The sequence below is a fragment of the Phyllobates terribilis genome, unplaced genomic scaffold (genome assembly GCF_046119375.1).
Source record: "Phyllobates terribilis strain yellow unplaced genomic scaffold, ASM4611937v1 Scaffold_49__1_contigs__length_9717188, whole genome shotgun sequence".
Lineage (NCBI taxonomy): Eukaryota > Metazoa > Chordata > Amphibia > Anura > Dendrobatidae > Phyllobates > Phyllobates terribilis.
This window is the reverse complement of record NW_027362809.1, coordinates 3,923,082-3,949,090: the sequence shown is the minus strand read 5'-3', so window position 1 is coordinate 3,949,090 and position 26,009 is coordinate 3,923,082. Positions and strand designations below refer to the sequence as shown.

Below are 26,009 nucleotides of genomic sequence, written 5' to 3'. Positions count from 1 at the left end.
GTTGAAAAATAAATGATGGTCCAACTAAACGCAAACCGGATGGAATAGCATGCCGCTGCAAGATGCTATGGTAGCCATGCTGGTTCAGTATGCCTTCAATTTTGAATAAATCCCCAACAGTGTCACCAGCAAAGCACCCCCACACCATCACACCTCCTCCTCCATGCTTCACGATGGGAACCAGGCATGTAGAGTCCATCCGTTCACCTTTTCTGCGTCGCAAAAAGACACGGTGGTTGGAACCAAAGATCTCAAATTTGGACTCATCAGACCAAAGCACAGATTTCCACTGGTCTAATGTCCATTCCTTGTGTTCTTTAGCCCAAACAAGTCTCTTCTGCTTGTTGCCTGTCCTTAGCAGTGGTTTCCTAGCAGCTATTTTACAATGAAGGCCTGCTGCACAAAGTCTCCTCTTAATAGTTGTTGAAGAGATGTGTCTGCTGCTAGAACTCTGTGTGGCATTGACCTGGTCTCTAATCTGAGCTGCTGTTAACCTAGGATTTCTGAGGCTGGTGACTCGGATAAACTTATCCTCAGAAGCAGAGGTGACTCTTGGTCTTCCTTTCCTGGGGCGGTCCTCATGTGAGCCAGTTTCTTTGTACCGCTTGATGGTTTTTGCAACTGCACTTAGGGACACTTTCAAAGTTTTCCCAATTTTTCGGACTGACTGACCTTCATTTTTTAAAGTAATGATGGCCACTCGTTTTTCTTTACTTAGCTGCTTTTTTCTTGCCATAATACAAATTCTAACAGTCTATTCAGTAGGACTATCAGCTGTGTATCCACCAGACTTCTGCACAACACAACTGACAGTCCCAACCCCATTTATAAGGCAAGAAATCCCACTTATTAAACCTGACAGGGCACACCTGTGAAGTGAAAACCATTTCCGGTGACTACCTCTTGAAGCTCATCAAGAGAATGCCAAGAGTGTGCAAAGCAGTCATCAAAGCAAAAGGTGGCTACTTTGAAGAACCTAGAATATAAGACATATTTTCAGTTATTTCACACTTTTTTGTTAAGTATATAATTCCACATGTGTTAATTCATAGTTTTGATGCCTTCAGTGTGAATGTACAATTTCATAGTCATGAAAATACAGAAAAATCTTTAAATGAGGTGTGTCCAAACTTTTGGTCTGTACTGTACAATGTTCCATTTTTTCAGACTTGCAGCTGGAATGGGTACCCCCAGGAGTACATCAGGCCATTTTCCCGGATGGCATCAAGTAGTGGTTTCAGTACCCTTCTTTTAGCAAGTGTCATTCAGGATAGGTCTGTGAGCAATTATATGCGTTTTCCATTGAAATCACCAGGACACAACTCCCCTGCTTTCATCACAATGGCCTCTTTTACATTGAAACAATGTAAATTACAGATTATGTCCCTTGGACGCGCAGGATCTGGGCAATGATTGCCTTATGTACGGTGCGCCCTGTCAATCTTCAGCTCCTTATCAATAGGGTCACCAAGGATATTATTGAATAATGTCCATAGTGTTGACATGATCACTTGTGCATTGATGCTTTCAGGTATACCCCTGATCCGGATATTATTGTGATTTTCTTCATCAACCATATTAAACAGATGGTTTATTTGCTGGCTGTGAAGATCCAGTGTTTGTTTATGAGCATTTTGATGGCCTCCAACTTGTACAACATCAGCCTCTAATCTCTGTACCTTGTCAGTAAGCTGTGACAGGATAGAAGTGAGGGGACGTATTTCAGTTTTTTATGTGGTCTCTCGCCTCTGAATATATTGCTCCATATCTTCTTTAGTAGTGATAGACACAATATGAAATACAAATCAATTATGGTGCTCTCCATATCAGAATTCCCTGTGGCTGGGAGGTAAATGTCCCTGTGAAGCAAGCACTGCTCAGTATGGGGGCTTTGGTGAGAGTACAGGGAGATTTGTGGAGCTGTTTTCTTGTGAGGCCTACATTAAGAGAGAAGTTGGTGCAGGACTTACAGGCTGGAGCTGTCTGGCATCATGAGGGTTAAGACTGCTTCTTTTACCAAGCTGAGGTGAGGCAGTAATGGCTCCGGAGCAGGATGATAAGACTTTCAATAAGAAACACTGCATACCAGACATGCTGACAGAGGTGGAGGACCTCAGATTAACCTTGGATCTCTTCTTTCTTTCCCATAACGGACGTCATGTTTGAGGCTGTAAAGTGCTTATAATTCCCCCAGGAACACGGTCTGAAGAGAGTGCTCTCAGTGTGTGCGTTCTCTCGGTGCTATGGCCAGGCCATGTCCCTCCTGTTGATGTTCAATACATCCGAAGGCGGCGTTGATTGGGAGCAGGATCGTATGATGTAACAACCTTGTGTGATGTAACAACCTAGTGTGATGTCATAACCTTATGGAAACGCGAGTTGTGACACTAATGGAATGACGCCAGAACAGGAGGTGCGTATGAGTGTTTTTATTTTAAGAAAGCCAAACATGAGGAATGAGAAAGAGTTATCCTAGAAGTGGACAACCCCATTATGAAGATACAATTTTCGGTTAAAAATGAAAAAGGCTTCTCCCCTGTGTGACTTCTCTGAAGTTTATTAAGAGTTGATTTCCGTGTAAAACATTTCCCACATTAAGAACATGAAAATGGCTTTTCACCTGTGTGAGTACTTTGGTGACTAAGAAGTGATGATTTCTTCACAAAACGTTTTCCACATTCTGAACAGGAAAAAGGCTCTTCCCCTGTGTGAGTTCTCTGGTGCTGAACCAAAGCTGATTTCTGGCTAAAATATTTCCCACATTCTGAACAGGAAAAAGGCTTCTCCCCTGTGTGAGTTCTCTGGTGTTTAATCAAAGCTGATTTCTGGCTAAAACATTTCCCACATTCTGAACAGGAAAAAGGCTTCACCCCTGTGTGAGTTCTCTGGTGCTTAACCAAATCTGATTTGTGGTTAAAACATTTTCTACATTCTGAACAGGAAAAAGGCTTCTCCCCTGTGTGAGTTCTCTGGTGATTAACCAAAACCGTTTTCTGGCTAAAATATTTCCCACATTCTAAACAGGAAAAAGGCTTCAACCCTGTGTGAGTTCTCTGGTGATTAACCAAATCTGATTTCTGGTTAAAACATTTCCCACATTCTGAACAGGAAAAAGGCTTCTCCCCTGTGTGAGTTCTCTGGTGCTTAACCAAATCTGATTTCTGGCTAAAACATTTCCCACATTCTGAACAGGAAAAAGGCTTCTCCCCTGTGTGAGTTCTCTGGTGATTAACCAAATCTGATTTCTGGTTAAAACATTTCCCACATTCTGAACAGGAATAAGGCTTCTCCCCTGTGTGATTTCTCTGGTGATTAACCAAAGATGATTTCTGGATAAAACATTTTCCACATTCTGAACAGGAAAAAGGCTTCTCCCCTGTGTGAGTTATCTGATGTCTGATAAAGCTTGACTTCAATGTGAAATATTTTCCACATTCCGAACAAGAAAATGGCTTCTCTCCTGTGTGAGTTATCTGATGTCTGATAAAGCTTGACTTCAATTTAAAACATTTTCCACATTCTGAACAAGAAAATGGCTTCTCTCCTGTGTGGGTTGTTTGGTGGTTATCAAGATGCACTTTCTGTTTAAAACATTTCCCACATTCTGAGCATGAAAAAGGCTTCTCCCCTGTGTGAGTTCTCTGATGTCTGATTAAACTTGAATTATCTGTAAAACATTTTCCACATTCTGAACAAGAAAATGGCTTCTTCTGTGTGTGACTTCTCTGGTGATTAACAAGATTTGATTTCTGGTTAAAACATTTCCCACACTTGAAACAAAAAAATCTATTCTCTGCTGTGTGAATGCTTTGATGTTTAAGAAAAGACTTTTCGAGGGAAAAACTATTTCCATATTCAGAATGTGAAAATGGCTTCTTTGCTTTAGAAGCAATTTGTTTTTTAATGCTTATTTTGTGACTTTGATTTTCCTTAGTAGTCGTTAATGAATCAGAAGACAGAACCTGTTTCATAGGATCAGATGACAGATCTTTGCTGTGAAGGAATGATGGTATATCTGGAGTAATGGCATTCACTTCAATTGTATCTTGTGGGATCTCAAGATTATCTGATTTAAAAATTGAAGATGTCAGCTGTCCCTCTGATCTCCTGGTACAGTCATCTGCTAAGAATAAAACCAATTATTATTTATGAATAACATATCCTTAAAATTTATATTGTTGAACATTTCTACTTAAACTCTCCATAAAAATGCACTTTATGTTAAAGTATCATTATTTACCAAGTAAAACATCACAGAAAAAAATCAGCCTTACCAACACCAAATCAGATAAATGCATTAGCATTTTAGTGTTGGTTGGGTGTACTGGGGTGTCTGTCCATGTGGGGTGCACTTATATAGTGCTAGGCAGCCCTCCTGATCTAATTGTATGGGCATCATCAATAGGCTAAGCCAGACACTGTGCATCACACCTACCTGTGTGACTGGCGTCCTATGCAAGCTTCATCTGTGTGCATCTTTAATACTAGGCAACCATCCTCTACATTAATTTGATAGGTTTGTGAGTGGTTTCTCCATAAGTATTTTGCACCTGCGCTGCCCCCACCTTTATCATGGGGGTCTGCAGCATCCTGCTAGTGCATTTGTTATATGATTTGTGTTGGTATGGCTGTATCTTTTCCTGTGATTTTTTTTTTAAATTTTGCCTTATGTTAGCCATCATTATTCACCAAGACAATAACAGTTCACAGTCTAATAGAAAACCTCATAGGATGAACCAGTGGAGCGTGGTGTTCAACTGTTTGTTCATTTTGCCTCCCAAATATGGAATAAAAAGCCACCAAACAATGTTATGTAGGTGAAATAATATCAATAAAAACTTCTACTCATCTCACAAAAAACAAGTCCCCACTCAGGTCCATCATCTGTCAGTGGAAAACCAGAGGTTTCCACATTATTAGTGGCTCAAAGGCTTTTGAAAAGCAACATGGCTTCCATAAACCAATCCAGCAATATCCGCTCTCCCAAAGTCAAATCTCACCCTTACTTCAGAGCCTTGCAGTGAGCCAAACCACATTCAGCATCCATGTATTTGGCATTACTATAGTGAGAAGAACCCACCTAATTTACGGTTAGTGTCTCCTGGAGCACTATGTGTTGGGTAATGAAATTATATATTTGTAATTTTCACTCTCCAACATCCACTGCGTGCTAATTTCTGGAAAGTGCCTGTGGAGTCACAATAGTCACTACTTCTATAGATTAATTCACTGAGGGTTATCATTTCCAAAATGGTGTCACTTTATGGGGATTTCTACTGCTCTGGTTTTCTGCAATTTGGTCACATTAGGGCTTCTGCAAATGGTGTGTCCCATCTCTTCTGAGATCTGCTCCTGCGACGCCTGCTTCTGTCACCAGAAGCCCGGTATTATCCAAGTGCACCCCATGGGAACAGACACCCCAGTTTACAATGCCAGCACTGATGGGCCTGGCTGCACCCTGGAATAAAAAAGTGCAAAAATGCATATATATTATGTGGATAGTACCGGGCAGCCCGCCTAATCTAATTGTATGGGCGTAACTAATAGGCTGTAAGTCGGATACTGTGCAGTACCCTAGTGTAAACAGCACCCTATACAAGCCTTTTTGTGAGTAATTCAAATACTAAGCAGTCACCCCCTCCATGAAATGGTAGGTTGTGAGTGATTGTAGGTAGGTTGTGAGTGATTGTCTCATCAGTATTTTGCACCTGTGTAGCCGCCATCTTTATGTGGGTTTGCTGCACCCTGGTAGTGCATTTAGTTCTGAACATCTGGGCAAGTAAACATTGCTGCCCTTTTTTGCTGTGTTTCTTCTTGAATATTGGGGGAATATTGGGGGCTTTGCTTTTTGTGCATATTGCCGGAAGCTGCCAGATACAGCCTTGTTCTCCTCTGGTTCAGTCCTCTGTGCTCAGCTCCCGGCTTGTGTATTTGTTTCCTGTTGTGGCCTCGGCCCGTTTACTGACTTCTCGTGTGATTTTCTATTTTCATTGACCTCCATGTTGTGACCTGGCTAAGTGACTATTCTTCTTGCCATCTCACTCAATAGAACAGCAGGTAACACTGTGGCCCAAGCCTAGGGGTCTCTGTGTAAGTCCAAATTCATGTAGAGGGGTTAAAGGGTGATGAGTAAACCCTGGGATCTGGAAAAAGGAGTAGATGACGCCAAGCCTGTTTGTGGTAGCCATCTTTTGAGCTGTCAGGTGACCATGAACAGCGCCCCCAATACATTGTGTCTGCAAACTATTCCAGCAAGAACTGCATTTAAATAGCTAAATGGTGCTCCTTCCCTTCTTAACCTGCCATGTGCCTAGACAGTAGTGCACAACCGTATATAGGGGATTGTCGGATTCAAAATAAGTTGGAAAATAATTTGTAAGGTTCATTTGTTTCCTATTAACCTTTGTGAAGAATTCCAGAGTTATCGCCACATAAAGTGACACACGTCAAATTTGAAAAATGGGACCTGATTAGGAACACAAAACTGGCTGCAGGAAGGGGTTAAATCAGAGTATTTTGGGCACTAACTACTGTAGTCAAAACTGAGTTTAGACAATAACATCTACTGAAATGATCAAACTCAACAGTCTCCATCAGTAAATAGTGAGTAACTAGTGGTGAAACCTCTCTGGGGTAATTAGAGTATGGGGCTCGGTGGCTCTTGGGAATCTAAACTATCTTTAGGGACAATATTTGCTGTCAGATGAATTTCAAGAAGAAATATTATGTAAAGAGAGGAGAGAACAAGGCGCAATTGGTGACTCAGTGTTGCAATTGTTAGAGGGGTGTGGGAATGGCTACTAACCTTATGAAGTTGTGCACCTCTGCACAACCCCAGTGTAAAGCTCCACAAGCTCCGCTCTGTTGGTGGCTGTCATCTAATTCCAGCGGCGTTCACAGATCCTGATCTCTCGGTGGTGGATCACGTGATCAGGTTAGTTGCATGTAACGCCGTGATGGATGCCCGGCTTCACCAACACCCCCGGCAGCGTTACGGAGGGGTTAGGGCAGCGCAGCTTGGAAAACCAGGGTAGTAATTCTAATTAAATTCCTCCCATAGGTGAATGAACAATTAATTAAAGGCAGCTCTACCGCACCCCAACAGGGGGAAAGGGACAATCAGTAAATGTGAATAGCGGTACCAGAGCGCCAATAACAGGGCAAAAATATTAAAAGGACTGATTTATTAATACACACAATGCGTTTTGGTGGACACAGCCACCTTCATCAGGTGACCTGATGAAGGTGGCTGTGTCCACCGAAACGCGTTGTATTAATAAATCAGTCCTTTTAATATTTTTGCCCTTTTATTGGCGCTCTGGTACCGCTATTCACATTTAAAGCAGAAATATTAGACATTTAAAGAGAACTTTTTATAATAGTGCAGAGATGAGGTGTCTTAAATTTAGGTTAGAGTTATATCATGGCACAGGTGTAATGTTTTTTGTTTAGTTTATCACTATCCTGTTTGAAGTTAGTCGGTTTTAATAGAAATTGAAAACTCAGGATAAAGGGAAACTCTGTTGTTATTGTACAGAAATTCACACTTGGCCTCACTGCACATTTAATGTTGTCGATCATAAAAGTGAAGTTTGGCCAGAAAGACTGGACCTGGTCTTGTAGGGACCCTATGAGGACATTCAGCAGCACAGAAGGGAGAGAAGGTAGATTCATCCAATAAGATATCAGGGTTCTAGGAAGCCAACACCATCATTACCCTCCGCTTTCTCTTACAGGGTCATCATAATATTTTTCTTCAAGTGATTTTCTAACTAGTCAGCACTTTCTACGGACGCTGTCATTTGGTTTTGTGGTTTACAGATCTGGGCAGGTAACGGTCAGCATCTTCTAATCCCAGGGGGTAGGTGGATCCTCCAGGTTGTAAGTTCTATGGAAAAAGGCTTTCAATGCCCAAAATCATCTGAACAGTTTTGAGTGGAGGAGAATGTTGTGGTCTAGATGCAAAATGGTGATTACACAATTGTGATATGGCCGGACTACACCACTGATAAAGCAGCCACAGCCGGTGACTGAGAAGAATCTGTGACTTCTCTGCATTTAGTGGTTACTACTCACCTGGGTAGTCATATGTAGAAATCTCCTCTTTACACCGCTCATCACCCCTCACATATGTCTCTGTAGTATTAATATGGGTCAGATCTTCACCCTGAAACAGATATTGTAAAAGTCACAAACAGATGAGACGTAGTGATGAGCGAGCATACTCGCAAGTACTCGGTACTCACCCGAGCATCTCAGTACTCGAGATGCTCGGAGCTCGCAGAGTACTTGCGAGATGCTTGGGCGGATGCTCGGGTCCCCTCCCTACATGTTTGGCGTCAATGAACATGCAGGGATTGCCTGCCACTCACTGTAATGCAGCAGCCATGTTTGTTTTGGCATTACAGTGATTGGCTGGCCGCACAGCGTCATCAGGTCTATATCAGACCTGCCACCGCTGTGCTCGTCAGTCTATTCTGCAATCAGACAGTGTAGGGAGAGGTGCTGCTGATCTAGGGAGAGATTTGGTTGTGTATTAGGTAGTGTAGGGAGAAAACAAGTACATTACACATATCCATCTCAACAAACAATCCTTCTGAGGACTAATCCATCTGCAGAGATATCAGGCAGGCAGTGTATATAGGCTGGCAGGCAGTGTATATAGCAGACTGCAGTGCATATAGCACAAGAGGCTCCATTCCAGTTCTGCTTTCTGCTGGTGTTAGATATTTCTAGACAAAGGCCCAGGTCTCAGGGGCCAGGAATATTTTATTTTGGATCTTAATCCTCATTATTTGCTTAAAAAGCAATCTAGAGAACACCGTTTTTCTGCGCCATTTGCTTGTTGGCACTGCAGAATACAGCCAGGTCATTTCCATATTACAGCGCTAAAAATCCAGCTATTTAAAACCGTGGTTTGTCCATCACATGGATCACATATAATTGCGCTGAAAATACTGCCATTTTTCGCCTCCATTCAAATTTTTTTTCAGTGTGTCAGCAAAGTTTTTGGCACCAGTTTGCTGTTCAAAATAGTTACCTACAGGCCAGGTATTTAAAACTGTGGTTTCTTCGTCACGCGGATCACATTCACATATAATTGCGCTGAAAATACTGCCATTTTTGGCCTCCATTCAAATTTTTTTTCAGTGTGTCAGCAAAGTTTTTGGCACCGGTTTGCTGTTCAAAATAGTTATCTACAGGCCAGGTATTTAAAAATGTGGTTTCTCCGTCACACGGATTACATATAACTTCGCTCCAAATTCAGCCATTTGTAGTAAGCGTGGAAGATATTGTCCTCCATTTAAAATGGGTAAGGCGCGTGGCAAGGGACGGGGAACTGGACGTGATGGTTCATGCAGAGGCAGAGGCCATGGGCAAGCTGAAATTGTGCCACAACAAGCACCCACATCTTCCTGTCCCAATTCCTAGGGGACCACAGCACACCACTATTGAACCCAGAGCAGTGTCAAAAGGTTGTTAGTTGGATAGCGGATAATGCTTTCAGTCACTTATCCACCACCACCACCACCCTGTCTTCCACACTCTCAGTAGTCTCAGTAGCCGTGAGTCTGAACCGCATATTCTTCACCTTGATCCTCCTTCCTCCCACCATGCCGAGTGCCCGGAAACAACTGATCCCACACTTGGACACTCTGAAGAACTGTTCACTTTTCCATTTATAGATTCGGGCCTCTCGCCCGGTCCACTTGAAGCGGGGCAAGAGGAGATCGCATGTAGCGATGCCCAAATATTTCAGCAGCCACGGTCACACGAAGGCGATGGTGGGAAAGTGTCACAAGAGGTGGACGATGATGAGACACAATTGCCAGAAAGTCAGGAGGAGGACCAGGGTGCGGAAGGGGAAGACGAGGTGGTGGATGATATAGTAACTGACCCAACCTGGCAGGAGGGCATGCAGAGCGAGGACAGCAGCACACAGGGGGGGAGGCAGAGCACCCCAACAGGCAGGAAGAAGCAGTGTGGTGGCCGCAGACACAAGGCAGGCAACCGTTCCCCGTAACACCAACACGAAGGAAGTTGCCAGTACAACTGTTAGGTCTTCCCGAGTCTGGTTGTTTTTTAAAGACTCTGCCGATAATCCCAAAAAGGCCATTTGCACCACCTGCCAGGCCAGCATCAGCAGGAGTGGCAAATCTAGCAGCCTGACCACCACCAGCATGATCAGGCACATGGCAGCAAAGCACCCGACTTTGTGGGCCGAACCCAAGGGTCCAGGAACAGTGTCTGCGGGTGGCACCATTGCTTCTTCCGCTGTTGTGCATGCAAGCCAATCCCCTGTCCATGGTGATGGGGAAGATGCCTCCTGCCCTGCACCTGTCGTTACACACTCTCAAGTAGCAGCATCAGGACGCACGTCCACGTCCTTGTCCCAGCGCAGCGTTCAGTTGTCCATACCCCAGACCTTGGAACGCAAGCGAAATACACAGCTAACGCCCCACAGGCCACACTACTAAATTCCCACATTTCACGACTGCTTGTGCTCGAAATGTTGCCTTTTAGGCTCGTGGAGACGGAAGCATTCCGCAACCTGATGGTGGCGGCCGTCCCTCGGTACTCGGTCCCCAGCCGCCACTATTTCTCCTGGTGTGCCGTCCCCACATTACACAAGCACGTGTCCCAAAACATTAGCCGTGCCCTCAACAACGCAGTTACCGGGAAAGTCCACCTAACCACGGACACATGGACAAGTGCTTGTGGGCTGGGACGGTACATCTCGCTGACGGCACATTGGGTTAACTAGTGGAAGCCGGGACCCAGTCAGACCTTGGGACAGTACACGTCCTCCCGACGCCAGGGATTGCGGGCCCTAGGTCAATAAGGGTGGCCCCCACAGTCTACAGCTCCTGCACCTCATCCTCCTCTTCAGCCTCCATCTCCGAAATGACCACATCAGTCACAAGCTGGAAGCACTGTAGCACTGCCTCCGCCAAGCGGCAACAGGCTGTGCTGAAACTAATATGCTTAGGTGACAAACCGCACAATGCTGAAGAGTTGTGGACAGCTCTGAAAGAGCAGGCAGATCTGTGGCTCACACCGCTGAACCTACAGCCAGGCATGGTGGTGTGTGACAGTGGCCGGAACCTGGTGGCGGCTCTGAGGCGAGGCGAGCTCACACGCGTACCATGCCTGGCCCATGTGCTTAACCTCGTGGTTCAGCGGTTTCTCAAATGCTACCCGGAGCTGCCGGATCTGCTTGTTAAAGTACGCCACCTCTATGCCTATTTTAGAAAGTCACCTACAGCTTCCTCTGCCCTTGCTGTGTTTCAGCAGCATTTGCAGCTTCCGGCTCACAGGCTGGTGTGTGATGTCCCCATGCGTTGGAACTCTACACTGCAGATGTTGGAAAGGATTTGTGAGCAGAAGAGGGCAGTTCTTGAGTACCAGCATCAACAAGGCCGTCGGTATTCAGTTCAGACTCCACACATAAGACCTCAGGAGTGGACATGGAAGCCAGACATATGTACCATTCTCCAAAACTTTGAGGACTCCACCAAGATGGTGAGCGGCGATGATGCCATAATTAACGTCACCATCCCGCTTCTCTGTCTTTTGAAATACTCTCTGCTCACAATCAAGAGGATGCATTGCAGGCGGAGCACGATGAGATTGAGCAAGGAACCATACAGGGTGATTACACACAGCCCAGCCTCATCTCATCTCAATGTGGATTGGGTGACAATGAGGAAGGGGAGGAGGAAGAGGAGGAAGAACAGGAGCTAGTTTCATGCGCTATAGATAGTACTACCAGCACAACTGTCATACCGTCTGTTCAGCGTGGATGGCCAGAGGACAGAGAGGAGGAGGAGGGGAGCATGGTCAGTCATCCTCTTGGTGAGGACACGGAAGTCTTGCCTGTTAGCAGTCTGGCACGCATGGCTGAGTTTATGTTACGCTGCCTTTCCCATGACCCTCGCGTTCTCAAAATTTTGGGTGACAGTTATTACTGGTTGGAGACACTTCTAGACCCACACTACAAGGAGAACTTTATATCTCTTATTCCTGAGGCGGACACGTCTACAAAAATGGGGCAGTACCAGAAGGCCCTTGTTGCAGAACTATTAAAAAAATTCCCATCTGAAAATGCTGGCGACAGAGGTCACAGTTCGTTGGACAACCAAGGAGTACAGGCAAGAGAGACACAACTTCAATTCAGCAAAAGGCAGGGGAACACTGTCAAAGTTCTGGGAGAATTTTCTCGGCCCCTCCCATCGCACAGGCCCTGAGGCGCGGGGTACTCTCACAAGGAGTGCAAAGTTTGGGAAGATGCTGAGGGAGTACCTTGCCGACCGTACCAACGTCCTCCGTGATTCCTCTGTGCCTTATAATTATTGGGTATCCAAGCTGGATACGTGGAATGAACTGGCTCTCTATGCCTTGGAAGTCCTGGCCTGCCCTGCCGCCAGCGTTTTATCAGAGCGGGATTTTAGTGTCGCTGGTGGAATTATAACTGATAAGCGCATCCGCCTGTCAACTGAAAATGCTGACAGGCTGACACTTATAAAAATGAACAAGGGCTGGATTGAGCCAGACTTCTCAACACCACCGAATGAAAGCATCGTAACATAAACTCAAATCCAGTGTCTTTTTTTGGGAGGTGTATTCCCATGCACCTCTTCACACCCACACATTGATATATGCTTCCTGATTTTGGCAATTTGCTCTTGTCCCCCTCCTTCTCCTCATCCTCAACCACCATATCACCAGGGTGACCGTGGTCCGTGATGCAACACTCACATAATATTTTTAAAGGGTGTTTATGATGCCCGTAAAAAAAATTAATTTATACAGTATGTTCATGTATACCCCCCAGGGGTAAATGTTTGTCAGCCCATACACATAGTGCATGGGCATTAAAAGTATAGGAGACCCGCTCCTTTCTAATGGAAACATTTTTTTATGAGGCCCTCCTCCACGTCTCTTCCAAGGGGCATTGGAGTGCCTCCCAATATTTGGCAGCCCTTGCATTCACTGCATAGGCAAACACAATGGGAGACCTACTTCCTAATAATGGGAACATTGTTTTCAGGAGGCCCTCCTCTAAGTCTCTTCAAAGGGGTATTGGGGTGCGTAAAAATTTTGGGCAGCCCTGCCACTCACTGCATACGCAATAACAGTATAGGAGATCCACTCTATAGTAATGGGAACAATAAAACATAGCCAGCTGATGGCTCTCTAAGAATAGTGAGGGCTGACTGCTGGCCCTTTAAGAATAGTAAAGGCCGCCTGATGGCCCTATAAAAATAGGCTTGTGACTTTCAGAGTCCTTCCTTCATAAGTGAAACACGATGGTCTGATGATATCTCACACACCACATGGCCAGATAAGGTTGTAAAATGTTAAAATGACATTTCCTGGTGAATGCATTTGTCACGGTTGAAAGCAATGCAAAAGTGAAAAAACGCATCAAAAACGCTACATGTGAACATAGCCCAAGGTGAGGAGGAGCATTTTTGTTTTTGGTTATTTATTTTGCTTTATATACGAGTCATTACCCTGGGAAGGATGTTCCTTAACATATTTACATGGAAAATCCATTTCTGTTTCGTTTTTGTATGTTTTATTGTGAGTCCGTAAAAGTGGCGTAATACCTCTGAAAACATTGTTGACAGAAGTGACCTGGGAGTCAGAAATGCTTCCAGGGGTCTTCCCCATGCTGTCCCCATGTCATTTGAGTACTGCTCCCATCGATTTGGGCAATTTTTAGGCCCTCTGCAGACCGCCGTGGAGAGAAGCCTGAAAAATGCTCGAAATTCCCATAGACTTACATTGGGCTCGTTACTCGAGTCGAGCACCCGAGTATTCCAATGTGCTCGACCCGAGCTTCGAGCATCCGAGCATTTTAGTGCTCGCTCATCACTAATGAGAAGTCACATCTATGATCAGCTCTAATCCTGCCATCTCCACCATTCTACACAAGTAGAAAACATATAATACTGGTGGATAAAACAAGACTGAACACAAGACCTTCACAGCCATCTACACATCAAAGGGGAGATCTCATTACACTTTCTCTCCATCTACCTGATGATCCTGAGGAGCATTGGGATCTTGTTGTTTACAGTCATGTTGAAGAAGAGGACGGGGACATCTCTCTGGTGTTGTCCTCTTACTGGATAGATCTGGAGGCAACACATACAGGGACTGAATTCATTCTTTACAAACAGATAATTATAGGCCGTGTTTATTTAGTCCTGTCTATTACCTGGTGATGTGAGGGGCTGGGGAACCTCCATCATGATGTCTTTGTACAAATCTTTGTGTCCTTCTAAATACTCCCATTCCTCCATGGAGAAATAGACGGCGACATCCTGACATCTTATAGGAACCTGACACATACAATGATACAGTCATCTCCCCGATCCTTTCATAGCGTTATTGTATAATGTCCCAGTATTCCCAGCAGTGTCACCTCTTCAGTCAGCAGCTCAATCATCTTGTAGACAAGTTCTAGGATCTTCCGGTCATTGATGTCCTCATGTATCAGGGGGTGAAATGGAGGCCCTGTGATTGGGCTCTGGGGTCTTCTCCATCCCTCAGACACAGGGTCCGGACAGCGCTCACTAGAGGTCTTCTTCACTACTGTGTAATCCTGGTTATGGAGAGACACATTAATAAATCTCGCTACAGACATGTCCAGAGTACTCACCTCTCCAGTTCTGTCCATCTGTAATTCCCATAGCTAAGAATGATGCAATGTGACGTCATCAGAATCTCTCACCTCTCCAGTAAGCCGGAAGAGGATCTCTAGTGTGAGAAGTAATATCCTCTCCGCCATCTTGTCTCTGTCCATATCCATCTTTCATGGCTCCATAAGAAAAATTCTCTTAAATAGAAGATCTTCACTGAGAGGATCTGATATTGTGTAATAATACAATTACTAGAGATAATAAGGGGAAACATATGAGGAGATATATTATTTTACAGTATTAGGTTTTCTGCTTTACATCTAGTATTAAAACCTATATATTTTTGGCCACAGACAACAAGCAGTTTCTTCCTTGGAGTCTGTAGCTGAAAACGTTTCTCAAAGACTCATCTTCCATAAAGCTAATTCTCGTCTCATTTACCGACGCTGCAATCGGTATTAGCAATACTGCAGGAGATATTCATTACACGTGACATGAGAAATAACTACTTCATGAGGAGGACGACGACGACATCTTCATCTTCTACTACGGCTCTAGAAACATATTTGGCTAGAGTGCTTCACTGACTACATCTCCACCAGTCATCTATATGAATGTTTCCCGTCTTCCCCGGACTGTAATCTTCTATCTCGTTAGATCTCATGTCTGATTCACACACACAAGTTTGAGGCTTTGACACATGGTAAGGTTTTTAATATTATACAGAGTAGGACTATCCCGAATGGGTTCCTCTTGCCATGGTGGGATAGCTTTCATGCTATTTTGGATCAAAAACAGTGTTGCTAAGAACCCTATTTTATTTAAATGCACTTTTGCTTTTTTTTATTCATTTATTTACAGCAGGGTTTATGATCATTTTTCTTAATAGGTTTTTTTCTGATTTATGGCCATTGTAAACATGCATTTATGTGCTGCATGGATACCAACTTAAACCAAGCTCAAATTCTGTGTTTTTTCACAGGCACCATAGTGGCCGTGTGGGCTGCCGCTATGGATCACACACCCCTAACTATCCAACTATCATTTGGTAAAAATCTCATAGGTCCTGGATTCATTAGAACCTGCACCAAGAATGGGGCTAAGTGAGTATTTATTAAAGGGAATCCACTCCACCGACTACCCCATAGCTGATTAAAGGGAATCTGTCACTCGCTGGGACTTATCTGACCTCTAATATGGGGATACAGGTGATAGAAATGTGAATCTATACTTACCTGTATGCCTCATATTAGAGGTCTGTTTGCTGTGAAAAGGCTTTTTATTCAGTGAAGATTCCGATGCTTGCGGGCCGGTGGACGGGAAGAAGTGCACCGGTGACGTGCAGCCATGCCCATGTCCTGCGCCTGCGCACTTCACTTCTTACGGAAGGCGCAGTTGTGCTGTATACTATGCAGTCATAGTACTGCAGGGATCTTGTCCGCAGGCGCCGGTGAGTCACGGTGACTTGCCGGCGCCTGGGCACAAGATCCCTGCAGTACTATAACTTCACAGTACACAGTACAAGTTAGTCACTACCGTAAAAAGCACGCAGGTGCGGGATCTGGACATGGTGACTGCACGTCACAGGGCACTGTGATGTGCATGGGAGATGGGAAATATTTTAATTAACACAGAAGGTGGGGATTTGTTCCCGGAATTTTCACTGAATAAAAAGCTATTTCACAGCAAAATAACTCTAATATGAGGCATACAGGTAAGTATAGATTCACATTTCTATCACCTTATGCCCATATTAGAGGTTAGATAAGTCCCAGGGGGTGACAGATTCCCTTTGATCAACCATGGGGTTGTCATAAAACCAGATATGTATCAAGGTATTGTAAGGTGGCTAATGGTCGCGTAGTCAATGGGAAGTATGTGTCACAGAGATGGCTGGTCTCTGTGATGTAACCCGGAGTGTTTCTCTAGGGTATATAAGCACTAAGAGGATCGTTTGGTGCACCTGGGAGCTGGGTTACAGGTAACTAGGAGAGAATGGGCAGGTCCAGCTACCCACATACCTCACCTCTGGGTGTGGTTAACAGCCTATAAAATGGAGGCTGTTGTTTGGCACATGGTCTGTGTGTCTGGAGGGAGAAGGCCTCCTGTGTATGTTTGTCTTCAGACCAAGCCAGGACACTGGACGCTACCCCAGCTTGTGTGCCACACAGGCCTGGCTGAGCAGAGACCTGCTAAGGACATTTACTTTGTTTGCCTGATCTAAAAGCTATTTGCTTTTCTGTTTGGCTTCTGGATTTATGAAGCAATAAACTCACATGAACTTTTAAAGGACCATGCCTCCTGTTTTCCTCCTGTCGCATCCAAGTGAGTAAAACTCCTACAATATGTATAAAGCAAAGCGTATGGTACTCAGAGAATGTTTCAATAATCCGCCTCAACGCATTTCCCCAACAGATTCATCAGGAGGCTTGATACAGGGATGATAATTCATGATGTTCAGCATAGTGTGCCTAATAGCCAGGTGTCCATGTTTAAATATCCCACTTCATCCAAAACCCCAGACTAGGAGACCCATTCCCATTCCTAGAGGTGAATTGTCACAGGATATACTGTACTGCGCCTACGCTACTTCACATGAGCTAGAGGTCTGATAATTTCCATCCCCTAGTGTGCAAGTCCGGAAGTGACGTGCTTTACACTGAAATGCCAGATAAACTGATTGCCTCCGTGCCCCTGGTACCTGTGACTGCGCATGCCTGTAGTTATCATTCCACGCCGGAGAGCATCTAGGATCATTGTCCACGATTGCGCATGCCCAGATGTCTGCATTCCACGCCGGATCGCATATGGTATTGGATTGCATTCCATCTCAGAAAAATCCTCTCTCTGAGATCAGCGTCATGGGAGACTAAAAACAAATATTGCACATCCTCCCATCATGCAATAGGCATGTAGATCTACCTTATCATTACAAAAAATATGGGATGGTGGCCCACAGTATACTCCTAAATGGTCATATTTGACCCCTATTGCATAATTAGAGATACACAAGGAACACCACACTTGTTAGTTACTAAATAGTATAAGTGGGATATAACTGATAAGAAATAATTCTGATATAGAAGCTCAGATCTCTCGATAAAGTAAAACAGTATGTGAACCTCATTCACTGGGAACTGAGTAGCAATGGGTAGAGTATAAAATCCAAAAATGTAATCCAGAATGGGGCTGTATTCATACAAAACAGGCATAGGAAATTTGCTCATTCAGTCCCTTAGGGGCTCGTGAATCCAGTCTAACAACCCACTCACTTTCCTTTTTGAGGATACATCTATTGTGATCACCTCCTCTCACATTGGGTTTAACCACCTCAATGATACAAAAGTAGATGTCTCTTGTTTCACCTCAATGTGCACTGTTTATGTGTCTCACTAATGGGGTGTCCTGACCATGGCGTATTTCGCCCAAATGCCCCCCACACTCCTCCTAGACTCCCTCTTGGTCGTGCATACATAATCTAGGGGACAGGTGCATGTGGCCATGTATAAAAGTCCTGAGGTTTTACAGTTGGAATAATCCCTCTGGAAAAAGATTTTACATGTAGAGGAACTCGAGAAAGATTTACATGATCTCATCCAATTACATGTACAACTTTCTCCACATCTAAAGAAAAAGCAGTTTCTTCTATCTAGTCAAGTCCCCTTTGGTGGAGGTTTTTATTGAAACTATGCACTAAACGGTCCCTAATTGACCGACCCTTTCTGAAAGTTATTGTGGGAGTAGATCCCGCAGCACCCTCAGGTCCAGGTCGGCCAGGGTTTTCTGAGGATATTAAAAATATGGTCACTCTGATTCTCGTAAGTTCCTATTACTTGTGTTATCCCATCTTTTTCTTGCTCTCTTGGTTTGGTATGGAGGAGTGTCTGTCTCTCCCATTTTTCTGCAAACAATAGTGTGGAATCCAAAATGTACTATGGGTACCTTTTTCCAAGAATCAGGTGTTCATGTCTATTGCCTGTATATTAAAATCTGTGACATTAGAGCAGTCTCTTCTCAACCGTAAAAATTGGCCCTTGAATATTGCTTTTTTTTAAAGGAGGATAGGGTGGTGCCTATCCCACTTCAATAGTTTATTAGTGCTTGTAGGTTTATGGCAGATGAGTGTCCCTAAGGTCCCATCCCTTTCTTTCTTGTTTAGTAAATCCAGGAAAGGCAACTGGTAATAATTAAACTCTGATATAAGTCTCAGACCGACTCTATTGATGTTGAGTTCCCTGACAAATTCAAGAAACTTTTCACTTGTTCCTGACCAGATGATAAAAATGTCGTCAATATATTTATACTAAGCCCCAATATATGGATGCCACCACTTATGATCATCTATGAATATTGTGGTTTCCTCCCACCAGCCCAGGAATAGGTTAGCATACGAGGGGGCACAGCGGCTCCCCATCACAGTACCCCTGAGCTGGTGGAAGTACTTCCTGTCAAAAAGAAAGAAGTTATGAGTAAGAGTGAATTTTAGAAGATCCTCCATGAACTCATTATGTCTGCTCCACTCTATTGATCTCGATTTCAAGAAATGTCTTACTCCTCTGATACCATCCTCATGCGGTATATTACTGTACAAAGCCTCGATATCTAGTAAGGTCTGCTCCCCTACATGAATGTATACATGCTCGAGAGTATACATGTAGGGGAGCAGCCAAAGGGAAAGCAACTCCAGAGGGATTATTCCAACTACAGGACCTCAAGTGGTATTGTGGGAACATTATACTGTGGGGGGCATCATACATACTGCATAAGGGGCATAATGGGGGCATTACACTGTGTGGGGGCATCATACATCCTGCATAAGGGGTATAATGGGGGCATTACACTTTGTGGGGGCATCATACATACTGCATAAGGGGCATAATGGGGGCATTACACTGTGTGGGGGCATCATACATACTGCATAAGGGGCATAATGGGGACATTACACTGTGTGGGGGGCATCATACATCCTGCATAAGGGGCATAATGGGGGCATTACACTGTCTGGGGGCATCATACATACTGCATAAGGGGCATAATGGGGGCATTACACTGTGTGGGGGCATCAAACATCCTGCATAAGGGGGGCATTACACTGTGGGGGGCATCATACATCCTGCATAAGGGGCATAATGGGGGCATTACACTGTGTGGGGGCATCATACATCCTGCATAATGGGGGCATTACAGTGTGTGGGGGCATCATACATCCTGCATAAATGGCATAATGGGGGCATTACACTGTGTGGGGGAATCATACATCCTGCATAAGGGGGGCATTACACTGTGGGGGGCATCATACATCCTGCATAAGGGGCATAATGGGGGCATTACACTGTGTGGGGGCATCATACATCCTGCATAAGGGGCATAATGGGGGCATTACACTGTGGGGGGCATCATACATCCTGCATAAGGGGCATAATGGGGGCATTACACTGTGTGGGGGCATCATACATCCTGCATAAGGGGTATAATGGGGGCATTACACTGTGTGGGGGAATCATACATCCTGCATAAGGGGCATAATGGGGGCATTACACTGTGGGGCCAGTAAAGGGGTCCTGTACTATGAGAACAATACGTTTCCTCCCTTCCTGTCTCCATAGTTGGGTCGTATGTATCTATTACAGGAAACAGAACAAAAACCTTATGATTCTTATAAAGGGGCAACACAAGACCACAAAAGAGTCTCCGTGCTGAAGGGGTTAATGCCCCCTGCGCCCAGTAATGGGGTCTCCACATACCTCCACCTGCAGAGCCGCCACCACATATATGGCTGCTCTGTGCGCACAGGAGCTGTGATGAGATCACAGGAGGGGAGGAGTCGGGGGTCACATGATCAGGGGCCTCAGTGGATGCAGGACTCTGCTGTGCTGGTTGTCATGGTGCTGGATGAGCTGAAGTTTATGTGTGGGGTCAGGAGGGGTTTACAGTGTGGATGTAGCAGAGCCGCGTGTGTACGAGGTGTACGGAGCAGAGCCGCGTGTGTACGAGGTGTACGGAGCGGAGCCGCGCGTGTACGAGGTGTACGGAGCAGAGCCGCGCGTGTACGAGGTGTACGGAGCGGAGCCGCGTGTGTACGAGGTGTACGGGGCGGAGCCGCGTGTGTACGAGGTGTACGGAGCGGAGCCGCGTGTGTACGAGGTGTACGGAGCGGAGCCGCGTGTGTACGAGGTGTACGGAGCGGAGCCGCGTGTGTACGAGGTGTACGGAGCGGAGCCGCGTGTGTACGAGGTGTACGGAGCGGAGCCGCGTGTGTACGAGGCGTACGGGGCGGAGCCGCGTGTGTACGAGGCGTACGGAGCGGAGCCGCGTGTGTACGAGGCGTACGGAGCGGAGCCGCGTGTGTACGAGGCGTACGGAGCGGAGCCGCGTGTGTACGAGGCGTACGGAGCGGAGCCGCGTGTGTACGAGGCGTACGGAGCGGAGCCGCGTGAGTACGGAGCAGAGTTGTGTGTGTACGGAGCCGTGTGTGTACACTGTATACAGCTGTAGAATCCCCAGGTTCAGTCAGAGACACCGCGGCTCTTTATCAGACTGTAGAAGAACTGACTCTGGACACTCGGTAAAACTGCGCTCGGACGTCTCTTGTTTCTCGCACAGATATTGATAACATAAGATGGAGTCAGACGAACCCTCCTACAAAACCTGATAACAAAATCATTACTACAGGACTGGATGAGAAAGGGATTAATTCTACAAGAAACACTGGAGCCACAAATGAGAGAATCCGGGCCCCGTCGCTGGATACGCCTGGCCCCCAGCGTGTTAGGACCAGACGGGGTTATTGTCCCTGGAGCTTCTCTTCTCGGTATAATGAGACTCTGATCTTGTTCATACTAAGAGGTTTGAGTAAAATATAAGCTGCGTAAATCTGAGGAGTTTGAGGAGCTGGCCATGGACTAAAGATTGCTGGACCAATGGTCGTAGAGCGGAGTTCACATCTCTAAGGGATGCAGACTTTTTCCAGCACGGAGCACCGGTTACATCGATCTTATTGTTGTATTTTATTAGCAATTTGCTTGTTCATCAGTTGACATGGGTGAACCCGAACAGTAAAGTTCAGGGTCTGTTCCGAAGACAGACTTCATCTGACAGCATGAGTGCGCAGCGCTTTGACCGGTGGTAACAACCTTACCGCCGATCAGAGCCTGTGTTTCCCAGGCTGTCACACAGATGACAGTGTGGGAAACCACAGATGCTTGGGCCCCCCATTCATATGACTGGTCAGATACCGTTCGAGTACCCAAACTGAAGGGTTTTTTTAGATGTTCGGCAGAACCCGAACATCCATGGGTTCACTCATTACTACTCATGAGATTAAGGTGCACAAATCTCTCCTGGAATGTGTTCAGCCTCAGGAATTGATGTTTCCATTCAGTTACAGTAAGCAGAGGAACACGTGCGGGCTGGATCTTATGAATATATAAGGCAAGACAGGAGATAGGTAAAGATAATGCAATCATTCCATTACTCTCATCAGTGTCTCAGGGGCTTCAATTAAGCTATTCACCCAGTCACTATGAGGAGATGGAAGACATGCCCTTCATTAGGCGCCTTTCAGATGTCAGTGTTGTGAGTACGTGTTGTGTCCTTTTCCATACGTACTGGAGACACTGACACTCGTAGACCCATTAAAATGAATGGGTCTGTGCACATGTCAGTGTGTTTCTACGGACAGTGTTTCTGTTTGGAAAACACGCTGATATGTCCGTTTTTTTCTCACAGCACGGGCGGCAAAACGTCTTGCACACGTGCACAGTGATGACACTTGGATGACATCCGTGTGTCATCAGTATCACAGGTATCGGCACCTGGGAATCAATAGTACAGGTAGTTCTGTTCCCAAGCGCCGGGTGCTGAATGCTTCCGTCATCATTGTCCCCTGCTTGCGCTACGATCAGCACGAGCAAGGGACAATGTTGAGAGTAGTATTTTGCTCCCGCTGTGTCCTGCTGTAAAAATAAGAATACAATTAAAAAATCCTAATATTCACCTGTCCGAAGATGTCCCCCACTGGAATCCACCTGACTGCTCATGCCGAGGAGCCGGAGAGAATGACTCGCTACAGCGAGTAGGCCCCTGCTCTGTGCTGAGCTCAGCGGGAGCAAAATACTATTCTCATCATTGTCCCTTGCTATCGCTGATCGCAGTGCAAGCAGGGGACAATGATGAGGGCAGCATTCTGCACACGATGCTTGAGAACAACATTAACAGTACCACTGATTCCCAAACGCCGGTACTGATGGGGCACACGGGTAACACACGGTTGCTAAACATATCACACACATGGACACAGATATCTACGGTACTGGGTTTTCCTGTACCGGAAATATTCGGACGTGTAAAAGAGGCATTACAGAGAGGCATTCTGGATACTGGTGCTAGTTTTGTCCTGCCTGTTGGACTTGAAGAAGCAAACCGATTTAATTCTGCATGATTAAAGATCAATTATTCATATAGAAATGTATGATTATATTTGTTTTTTTACTTTGTTCTTGAAAATTAAGAGGCAGAAAGAATCTACTCCTTCTGGAAATGATGGAGACAATCAGTATTTCACTGATAAACACAGCAAGTCATCCTCACCCTCTTTGTCCGGTCTGCAGTGGTCTATAGGCCATCGTGTTGTAGCTTGTGATCCAAAAGTGTAATGTAAATGTGCACACGAATGAACAGTCCAGCTTCTCAGTGTATAAAAATTCTCCTTCTTTTTTAGTTTTCTTACATTTTTTTTAAAAGAGGCAAATTCAGTCTTGTTCCAAACTGCCCCTGAATTCTGTGCCCATGACATGATATGAGCCCATACTGATTCTATATATGCCCTTAATGTTACAATGAAGTTTTAGCGAATTGATTCTATGACAACAATGCGGCATACTGCAACTAATGTCATATTAATAATGGAACAAAGCTCATTGAGGAGACAAAAAGAAATATAGAGCTTCATATTTATCAGGTTGCGAAGTAATTTAATGCAAACTGATTAAAGGGAACCAGTCAGCAGGATTTTGCCAAATAAACTACAGGCATTGTCATGTTCGGGCTGTTGCTGTTGTCCCTGTTGTTACATGTAAATTGATATTGTTGCCGTTAAATGGAAGTTGTTGCTGCCGTTAGATGGAAGTTGTAGTTGTTATCGTAAATGGATGTTGCTGTTGTTGCCGTTACATGGAAATTGCTGTTGTTGTTGCCTTTAGATGGAAGTTGTTGTTGTTGCCATTGGATGGAAGTTGTTGTTGCCGTTAGATGGAAATTGTTGCTGCCGTCAGATGGAAACGTGCGTTGGGGCGCAGCATTTTTCAGCCTTCTGCATTCCTGGCTGGGCCAGATCTCTTCCCTAATAATGGGTAAGGTTACTCATCCATGAAGATCTTAGGATTACTTGGGGCGCAATTTCTATGTTATAAAAACTCTTCATATAAATTTCTATTTATGTTACCTTTGCTCCTTATCCTAGATTTACTATTAATGTGACAGTCAAACTTTTGGTCACTGTGGCTTGTACCCGGAATGTTTATTACCACTTTTGTCCATCATGTCTATTCCTATGTGATTTCTATGTGATTTTTTAATCTATATTTTTTTAAAAAAGAGATACTCCTTTGTTTCTCCTGTTTGATATATATTTCTCTGTTGGAGTATGTAGTTATATGTTATATGCACTAATGATCCATAAGGGTCTTACTTAAATTAACTAATTATGCCCATGGGATTTTCTTTAATCGTTAGATGGAAATTGTTGCTGCCGTTAGATGGAAATTATTCTTGCCGTTAGATGGAAGTTGTAGTTGTTGCCGTTATATGGAAGTTGTAATTGGTGCTGTTAGATGGAAGTTCCCGTTGTTGTTGCCGTTACATGGAAATTGCTGTTGTTTTTGCCTTTAGATGGAAGTTGTTGTTTTTGCCGTTAAATGGAATTTATTGTTGCCATTGTTGCCATTATATGGAAGTTGTTGTTGCCGTTAGATGGAAGTTGTTGCTGTTAGACAGAAGTTGTTGTTGTTGCAGTTAGATGGAAATTGCCATTGTTGTTGCCATTAGATGGAAGTTGTTGCCGTTGGATGGAAGTTGCCGTTGTTGTTGTCGTTAGATGGAAGCTGCTGTTGTTGTTTCCGTTACATGGAGATTGCTGTTGTTGACGTGAGATGGAAGTTGTTGTTGTCGTTGTTGCCGTTAGATGGAAATTGTTGTTGCCGTTAGATGGAAGTTGTTGTTGTCATCAGATGGGGTAGTTTTTGCTGTTAGATGGAAGTTGTTGCTGTTAGATGGAAGTAGTTGTCATTAGATGGAAGCCAGTGTGTGCGTTTCTGTGCTGCATGTACTCCAACGTAAACCAATCTCAAATACTGTGTTTTTTCTTTGTACTTTTTGCATTCTGTGCAAGTCAGGGTGTGGCCTCCCTTCCTAGAGCTGGATAATACATTTAAAGCACTGAAATCAACTTTGACACATGGTAAGGTTTTTAATATTAGACAGAGTAGGACTATCCTGAATGGGTTCAGTTTGCCTTGGTGAGATAGCTTTTATGCTATTTTTGATTAAAACAGTGTTATTAAGCTTTTTATTTATTTATAGCAGGGTTTATGTTAATTTTGCTTCTTGTAGGTTTTTGTTTATTAGATGGAAGTTGTTGTTGCCATTAGATGGAAGAAGTTGCTGCCATTAGATGGAAGTTGTTACTGTTGCCGTTAGGTGGACATTGTTGTTGTTGCCGTTAGAAGGAAGCTTCTGTTGCCGTTAGATGGACATTGTTGATGTTATTGCCGTTAGATGGAAGTTGTTATTGCCGTTAGATGGACGTTGTTGATGTCGTTAGATGGACGTTGTTGTTGCCGTTAGATGGACGTTGTTGTTGCCGTTAGATGGACGTTGTTGTTGCCGTTAGATGGACGTTGTTGTTGCCGTTAGATGGACGTTGTTGTTGCCGTTAGATGGACGTTGTTGTTGCCTTAGATGGAAGTTGTTGTTGCAGTTAGATGGAAGTTGTTCTTGCCGTTAGATGGAAGTTGTTGTAGTGCTCTGCATTTCCTGCACTTCTCTGTTTAACTGTTGCTGTGAGAGTGGTGCCACATTGCCTCCCCTGCACAGTCTCTGTATCTCTCTTCCTCTGTGAGCATACCTGATCAGGTTGTAAATCATCTGAAGGGTCAGAATCTAAGGTCAGTCTGGCAAATCTCCCCAGCTTTGCTGCAGCAGCCTCAGCATCTCTCACTCTGGCTGGTGTGGGGGAGGAGGCGCCATGTTGGAAGGCCCACTATCTGGACTCTGCTCCTTCTGATGCTTGCTTCTGGTCATGTCTGAGTGCACTTTAAGCTTCTCTGTGTACTTTCCTCCAGCCTTTGGTGTGAAGGAATC

The 26,009-nt window shown here is 44.7% G+C and overlaps 1 protein-coding gene across 3 annotated transcripts; it reads right to left on the bottom strand.

The window, feature by feature from the left end:
* Positions 1–2,426: 2,426 nt before the first annotated feature.
* On the bottom strand, positions 2,427–20,477 carry LOC141191621 (uncharacterized). 3 transcript variants are annotated; one of them, XM_073661550.1, is made up of 8 exons: positions 20,396–20,477; positions 17,353–17,520; positions 14,744–14,902; positions 14,435–14,614; positions 14,228–14,351; positions 14,047–14,144; positions 8,077–8,167; positions 2,427–4,123 (listed from the first exon to the last, which is right to left on the bottom strand). In XM_073661550.1, exons 3-8 carry the CDS (start codon positions 14,819–14,821, stop codon positions 2,595–2,597), a joined length of 2,100 nt encoding a protein of 699 aa, XP_073517651.1. In that variant the 5' UTR covers positions 14,822–14,902; positions 17,353–17,520; positions 20,396–20,477; the 3' UTR covers positions 2,427–2,594. The 3 variants fall into 3 exon arrangements, with proteins under 3 accessions (XP_073517651.1, XP_073517652.1, XP_073517653.1); XM_073661552.1 differs by having other exon boundaries at positions 2,428–4,120; XM_073661551.1 differs by lacking the exon at positions 17,353–17,520 and having other exon boundaries at positions 20,396–20,462.
* Positions 20,478–26,009: the final 5,532 nt, after the last annotated feature.

Bases quoted from the DNA above. Each gene is read 5' to 3' on its own strand.
- LOC141191621 (XM_073661550.1), bottom strand. From the start codon at position 14,821: ATGGATATGGACAGAGACAAGATGGCGGAGAGGATATTACTTCTCACA. The intron at 14,352-14,434 runs GTGACACTGCTG...TGTATGTGTCAG, and splicing joins TTGAGCTGCTGACTGAAGAG to GTTCCTATAAGATGTCAGGA. The intron at 4,124-8,076 runs GTGAGTAGTAAC...TTTTATTCTTAG, and splicing joins TTCTACATATGACTACCCAG to CAGATGACTGTACCAGGAGA.